At 37.0% G+C, this 8,235-nt stretch overlaps 1 protein-coding gene across 1 annotated transcript; it reads left to right on the top strand.

The window, feature by feature from the left end:
* Positions 1-2,885: 2,885 nt before the first annotated feature.
* Positions 2,886-4,180, top strand: LOC126696187 (uncharacterized). Its single transcript, XM_050392965.1, has 2 exons — positions 2,886-3,633; positions 4,047-4,180. Exons 1-2 carry the CDS (start codon positions 2,886-2,888, stop codon positions 4,178-4,180), a joined length of 882 nt encoding a protein of 293 aa, XP_050248922.1.
* The last annotated feature ends 4,055 nt before the right edge of the window (positions 4,181-8,235 follow it).

The raw sequence follows: 8,235 nt of genomic DNA, 5'->3' as shown, positions 1-8,235 counted from the left end.
TGCTTATTTTTAAAATAAAAATAAAAAATAAAAAACCTTGGCAAAGTGTCTTATAGCTCAATTGATATGTAGCACCTCTCAAAATGAGACATTTAGGGTTTGTTTAGAATTCGTTTATTTTACTGAAAATGAAAACTTTTTACTAAAAATACTATAAATAAAAATAAAAATTAGTTGAAATAGTACAGTAAGATTCATGAATAGTATTAAAAAGTCCAGTAAAACACATAAATAGTAGTAAAAATAAGTTAAATAGTAAAATAAGTTGATAAAAAAAAAAAAAAAAAAAAAAAAAAAAAAAGAAGGGGCAAAACTTACTTTTTCTTGTTTTCAGAAAAGAGTGGCCTCCCTCAATCTCATAGACAACCGCTCATAGAGGAAAATCCTAGCCTACTCTCCCTCTCTCCTTGTTCTAGGGTTTCATCAAATAATAGCCTTCGAATTTGGTTTATAGACAATTTTAGGCACTCATGTATTGTTGTCTATGGATTTAAAAGCAAAAGAGAGTGTGGAATTGAATTCATTGGTGAGGCTTATAAAATGTTAGCAGGGCTTTGTACTATTTTGCTACATTCACTCACTGGGTTTTTCACTAAATAGTAAGATAAGATTCAAAACCCAATTTAATTTGATGCAATATCATGTAAATCTCTTTATTTAACTAATCCATAACTTGTGGGTTCCAGTTAGTTCAACTGGTAAAAATTTTTATTGGTATCTTATTCTGATAATAAAGAGCTATCATCAGACGTGAACGCTATAAGTTGAAACTTTCTAAAAAGAAAAAACTAATCCATAACTATAATTTCATCTAACTGGAATTCGTTACTTAAATCCATTATACCACTCAATAAAAACGGACTACAAGTGAAATAACTCTAATTAATATAAATCGATAAAATTGGCATAACTTGTATTGTGTCATACTTATCTACCGTAAACATGTGCCACGCTAGCTTATTGTACTCTAGAACCCTTGCTTCACATGGCGTGCACTAATTCCTTGAAACTGCTTTGCCTTATGACTAGCTCAACTCAAACAAACCCCTTTAAGACCACAAACGCAGCTATCTTATTATAGTAAACACCAACTTCTTTAAATCCCAACACAACTCTTTCAATTCCATTATTGAAGCTAAATCAAAATCATTAATCCACGTAAATCCAGCACAAAAAATCTATCTCTCACACACACACACACACACAATCCAATGGCTCCATCCAGAATGACAGTTCTTTTGGGCCTAGGGGCACTCATGGTTTGCTTATTGTTGGTGAAAGTTACCGAGGCTAATGACTCTGAGCCTAACTATGCCCCTATTCATGCAGTAAGACATGATGGTAAACATTGTGATGGTGGCCAGGCTAATAATGGTGACCAATGCAGAGATGATGATAATAAGAACGTGGATGTGGATGATGATGTTGATGATACTTACAAGGTTGTGAACAAGATGTCAGTCTCTTTCACAACCTCAGCTGGCCAATCAATGGACCCATTAGATCCAAGCTTTGATGATTTAGAAAATCATGTCACTGTATTGGGTCACTGATTCTGGTCATAGATCCTCATCAAATTTCTGGAGGAGCCCTACATGTTTCTGTTCATGCTTCTTCTAATGGGTTCTTTTTCGTATTTGTTTCCTATTAATTCTATGTTTTAAATTATGCAACCCCGCCTTTTCTTTCATTCTTTGAGCTTTTATAAGCCGTGGTCGATTGTGAATTGGGTTTATTACTTTATTATACAGATATTATGTTTACTCGGTCCTTGTCTATATTAAATTTAAGGCAAAATGTCAAAAGGCTTATATCTTGATGATTATACTTATTTGGTGTTTCTAGCAAGGATGTTCAAGTTCAAATCCTCTCTCCTCAACTTTTAAATTATCAAATAGTAATAATATTAAGGCAAAATGATTCTTTTTTATTTTTTTATTTTTTTTTATTTATTTTATATCTTAAGGCAAAAGGCAAAATGATTCTAAAGAACGAAGTGTAGGGATAATCGATCGGAGAAAAAGATTCAAAGAAAAGTGATGGTTGGGGAATAGACTCATTATTTATGTAAAACCCAAATGGTGATGCACATTGTTCGGCCCAAACAGTAATCTCAAACGGGCTGGATAAAACCACATTTGTAATAGTAATATGCATTAGATCCAGTCCCGACAGCACGTGTATTAGTTTATCTAAATATGGCTATTAGTTAATTCAATTTCATGTAGTCTTTTTTTGTTATTAAACAAATGATTTGATATTGAATTTCACCTCAAGGGTGGAAGAGTTTTGTTTTGTTATTTTTTTTTAAGGAAAAACGATGGAAGATTTTAAAAGAATGGAAATGATTAACTTTGATTGTGTAATCCATAAACTCATAGGGCATACAATAGACCCCAAAAAATCTAAATTCCAAAGTGGCTTTGAGGTGTTTGGGTTTGCAATTAATAAGTAAAAATAATATAATTGCTACTGTAACCATTCAGGTGCATGGGAAATTTCGTACAAGTAGTCTCATCTTCTTCTACTTTTGGTTCATCATTCGCCATAGACTTGAGGTTTATCAAACATAGTATAAGGATTTACAATAGGAAAATCAGTAATAGAGACCATCTTCTCCAACATAGGATACTGGTTGAAGCATAGCAATTTGAGTTGGAAAGACTGTTACATCCTTCTTCTCTGATGATTCTGTCAAGAATTTTGTCTGCCCAATATTCATCACTTGCATCTGTCTGCAATATCCGTTTGCCTGGTCCCCTGTAGTCTCTAGAATTTCACTTCTTGATTCCAGATTTTTGGAATATCAAAATGCTGTCATAGGGACGGTCCAGACCACTTTAAATGCAGGAACAATTTTTGTTACCCTTTTTCCTAACTTCAATATGTCTCTTAAGGACCCTCATCTTTGTGATGCTCTTAAAGTACAAGTCCAAATTACAGGAGCTTCTCAAGTGCAGGATACATTTGCTGCCACACTTCACTACCAACTGGCTTATAGACTTCAGAATCATGCTTTTAACATGGCGGTTCCAGACATAGCCCAATCCAATGATGCATTGCTGATTCAAGTTGATCCGGAAATGACACCCATGTGCACTTTTGTCCCAAGACAACTCAGCAAAGATCAGGTGACTTCTCTTTTTCCAGAATCATGGATTACGAAATATGAGATGCTCCATCAAGCAACCAAACCGATTCAGTCAAAAGATCCTCTCTTTATCAAAAAAGCAAATGGTGAAGTAGAGACAAAATTATTGACAGAATCATCACAGAAGAAGGATGTAACAGTCTTTCCAACTCAAATTGCTATGCTTCAACCAGTATCCTATGTTGGAGAAGATGGTCTTCAAATCAAAGCATTCCAAGAGGATGGAAAGCCTTGTTATGAAGGGAAATCACCCTCTGGTCACATATGGTGGGACATTTGTGATTGTGTTGATTGCCAGGAGGAAGAAGTTTTTGAAGAGGATTATCCTAGGGGAAAGAAAAGATCTTCCCAGCAAAAGCTCAAAGAAAGATATGAAGCTGGAGATCCAGAAGTTGACCTTCTGGGAGAACCCTCTGGGAAGTTTGATTATTATGTTCTTTATCCCAAAACCAAAAGGCAAACCTCTCCCTCTCCCCCTTCATGTAAAGAAAATCATGACCAAAACCAGAAATCTCCATAATCCCATACTACCAGAAAGTTATTCCCCAAAACTCAAAATACCAACCCCTTCCTACTGGACAAACTCAAAAACAAGAACCTTCCCCCTGTTACATGTTTAACCAAGCCTTGCCTTCCTATTCTCAGAACTTTCCTCCATTAGAAAGCTTTGACCACCCCCAAACCAATACCAAACATGTCTGGAAAATAAAAAATCATGTTGGAACTAATTTAGATGGAGCCAAGAAACAGGTCTCTTCGGCAAAAGCAACTTTAAACTGGCAAGTGGAAAATGTTGTAGCACAAAACAAAGCCCTTTCAAAAATCTTGGATAACTAGCAAAAGAGGGCTGAAGCAGTTACTCATACTTTTTCATCTTCCAATTCTCTTATTGAAGATTTGAAGAAGAAAATCAAGGCAGTTGAACAGGAATTGGCAATCATTGCTTCTACAGTCAAGGACTTGTTTGTCTCCTTTCCTCTTATTGGACAAAAAGAAAAAGAGAAAAAGCAGTTGCTGCTACAACTCTAATCTATGGAAGGTCCACAGAAAGAAGCTACTCAGATTCTCCCAATGCATGTTCATACACCCTACCAGCCACGACAATTATTATGTAAAGATCTAGCCATGCCTCTGACCTCACCATTCTTACCAGCTTCTCCTTTTCAAAACCTACAACCATTAGTCATGACACATCCTAATCATAATCCTTTTAGACCAAGTGGAATTTTCCCCAGTATTACAAATCCAATTCCACCCCAACTAGAACCACAAGCTAGCCTTCAAAATGACATTTCTCCCATGAAAAAAGATAAAGAACAAATATACCAATCCCCAGATCCAACTGTTGGTGCTTCTTCAAGACCCCCAGATATGAACATGTTGGCTGTGGACCCTAATCCCCCAAATCCAATTTCATCATTCCTAAAAACCCTCACCCTTAATGACTCAAGAGAACCTCTAGTGCTTCCAATAATTGAGGATACTGACCTAGATTTGTCTAACCTTGGCCTGGAAGAGGTGCTTATGGCGAATGATGAACCAAAAGTAGAAGAAGATGATGTTCTTTGTCCTAAAAAGCCTCCATCCCCTCCACCAATTTTTCCTCCACCACCCTTTCTCCCAGAATACCAAACAAGGTTGGCTTACTCGCCAACTACAGATTCAAAACATTTGTTCACCCTAGATAATGCTCCTCCTTCCAGATGGCATGATGAGATCTTTAGCATGTATTCCTAGTGTATTGCTGAACTTCAAGCCCCGAATGCCACTGTTGCCCAGATTATTGCTAAATTTGTGGCAAGGATTACAGGAAGACTAAGAGAATGGTGGATCAATCTAGGAGAATACAGACAAAGACAGGCAGCCCAATGCAACACGTTGGAAGATTTTTTCACAATTGTCCATAATGAATTTCTTAGCTCAGTGACTCATTACACAGAAGTAGCCCGAGAAGAATTCCTCTTGATGAAATGTTGCTCATTTGAAAGGAAAGATTTAGAGAAACATTTTGACAGAATGTCAAGGAGATACTACTCTTTTAATGGTATGGATGATGTTAACGCCAAGCATACTTTTCTCAACTCCCTTCCTGAACCATTAGGAGATGAAACTCTCCATATGATGAATCTCCAAAAAATAACTCTGCAACAAGCTTCCTTGGGAGAAATTTATCAGCATGTGCTCATTGCTCTGGAAAAACTCTGTAATCAGAGGAAATTTCTTTCCGAAATTGACAAGGTCCATAGCAAACTTAAAGACAATTGTAGGAGAAAAGACTTGCAGATAAAGTGCTATGAGGAAAATTGTGCCTGTCCACAGAAAAAAAAAAAAGAGATCATTTCAAAAAATATTTTGGAAAGAAGAGACATTATGCAGGAAAAAAGAAAAAAACTTTCAAGAAGAAAAAATGGAAGTTTCTTAGAAGGAAGCAATTTAAAGGAAAAACTTCGAAAGTCTGCTTTGTATGCAAAAGACCAAGTCATCTTGCAAAAAATTGCCCGAAAAAGGAAAAAGCAACAAAGCTTCTTGAACAAGCCCAGATCCATGCAGATGATATTCCTTTCTCGGATGTGGAATCACTCTTTTCCCTGGATGATGATTACTCCCCTCAAGCTTTGGCAGTCATGGCTTATTCTACTTCGAAAGAAGATTCAGATCCAGACAGTGAATATGATTCAGACCTAGAAATCCAAACCATTTACACATCCCAACCAATTATAGCTCCCCTGACCAATCCAACCCCAATAGCCCAAGTACACCTTCTCCTTGATACCTACTCTAGACCCATTCCGGTGATAGCCTTATTTGATATAGGAGCAGCAGCAACAATCCTTCATCCAAAAATTTTACCTGAGGAATTTTGGCTACCCCATCACCAAATGTTTAAAGCAGCAAATGGAGAAACATTCCTTATAACCCTAAAAAGTAAGCCTATCCTCATCAAAATCTTTCCAACCCTAACCATTGAACACCAAGTTCTTGGATCCCCTCTTACAGGCAGAGACCTTCTCATAGGATTTGACCTCCTTCATCAAATACCAAGTCTTAAATGGTCTTCAAAAGGACTCATGCACAAACAACACCTTCTCACTTGGACCCAGGTACCCTATTTATTTACTGTTGACCCCTTTGATCCTTTGAAATTTCAGATTATCAAAGACTGTTGTGCAAACAGCCATTCTGAATTCCTCCTTAAAAATCCAAATCCTTTGTGGAAAAACCCAAAATTTTTCATATGCCTCCCATTCAAGAAAAATGAAGATGTCAACCCCACAAAAGCTAGTCACAGAGGAATGAACCCAAAATATTTAGCCCTGGCCACTCAAGAACTATCTACTCTCCTTTCCGAAGGCCTCATTGAACCTACAACTTCTCCCTGGGCATGTGAAGCCTTCTATGTCAATAAGCATGCTAAGCAAGTTCGAGGCAGATTGGTAATCAATTACCAGGATCTTAATCACTTTCTTGCAGATGACAAATTTCCTTTGCCTAACAAGAGTGCTCTTTTCCAGCATCTTTCAAATGCAAATGTATTTTCAAAGTTTGACCCTAAAGCAGGATTTTGGCAATTAGGAATTCACCCAGAAGAAAGATGCAAGACGCCTTTTTGCATCCCAGACCACCACTACCAATGGACGGTCATGCCTTTTGGCCTAAAAAATGCTCCATCCCAATTCCAAAAAGCAATGGTAATGTTGTTCCAACCACTTTTGGCCAATGCATTAATCTATGTGGATGATATCCTTTTGATCTCAAAAGATGAAGAATCCCATACCAAGTTGCTTACTGAATTTTATAATTTAGTAAAATCTTAAGGAATAATGCTTTCAGAAAAGAAAATGGTCATAGGACAGTCTTCTATAGACTTTTTGGGAGTAAATATCTCAGATGGAAAGTATACTTTGCAGCCTCACATAGCTACTTCTTTGAGTGAATTTCCAGACAAGCTCACAAGCGCCAAGCAGATACAACAGTTCCTTGAAATTGTAAATTACATGTCAGACTTCATTCCAAAAGTCTCCAGATACAGGAATTGTTTGGCCCAATTGTTGAAGAAATCTCCTCCAAAATGGAACTCTGCTCACACAGAAGCGGTCCAACAATTGAAAAGGTTATCAAAAAAGCTTCCTCCTTTACAAGTTCTAGAACCAGGCAAACGGAAATTGCAGACAGATGAAGTGATGAATATTGGGCAGCAGCCCTTTTTGAAGAGATTAATGGAAAAAGGAGTATTTGTGGCTATAAAAGTGGTGCATTCAAGCCTTCAGAACTTCACTACCACTCTACTTTCAAAGAAATTCTTGCAGTCAAACATGGAATTGAAAATTTTCAGTTCCATCTCCTTGGACATAATTTTTTGGTAGAAATGGACATGTCTTCCTTTCCTAAGATGCTCCAGTTCAAAAGGAAAATGCTCCCATATCCCCAGTTACTCAGATGGTCAAATTGGTTTTCACAATGGTCTTTTCAAGTCAAGCACATTAAAGGTAAAGATAACCTTATCACTGATTACCTTTCTAGGAAACCTCCAGTCCTTAATACCACTATTATTCCTCCACCCTTGTGTGTATGTCCTATTACAGATCCATCCTCGTCCTCAAGCTCTTCCTCTGCAAATCTTGATGATACCCTTAGCCTGATAGAAAACCTTCCCTCAGAAATAAAAGACCAAATCAAGACCTTGACCCTTGAAGCCAGATCCAAAAGAATTATTAAAATCCTCCATGATTACCTTAAAAAGCACCAATGCCACTTCCTTGCTATTTTCCCTGACATAGACCAACCATGGAAAACCCCTTTTGCATTTTGGATAACCAATTGGACGGTTGCACATTATCTCTATATGTGGTATTTACTCAATGAGTATTACCTGTGTCTTCATTTTGAACCAGAATTTTACAAGTATATTTTCCCTCATGGAAATAAATATTTTCATAAGTTCTGGTTTGAAATTCTGAAAAATGATGCTCATGATGGTGAATGGATAAAGTATCCTAAAACGGAACACCCCAAATTTGGCCACAAAGTCACTTCAGCCTGTTTAGTTGCCAAGCTTAATTCCAAGAATAATATTCAAGCACAAG

Source organism: Quercus robur, chromosome 8 (assembly GCF_932294415.1).
Source record: "Quercus robur chromosome 8, dhQueRobu3.1, whole genome shotgun sequence".
NCBI lineage: Eukaryota > Viridiplantae > Streptophyta > Magnoliopsida > Fagales > Fagaceae > Quercus > Quercus robur.
This window is presented reverse-complemented; position numbering and strand designations above follow the sequence as displayed.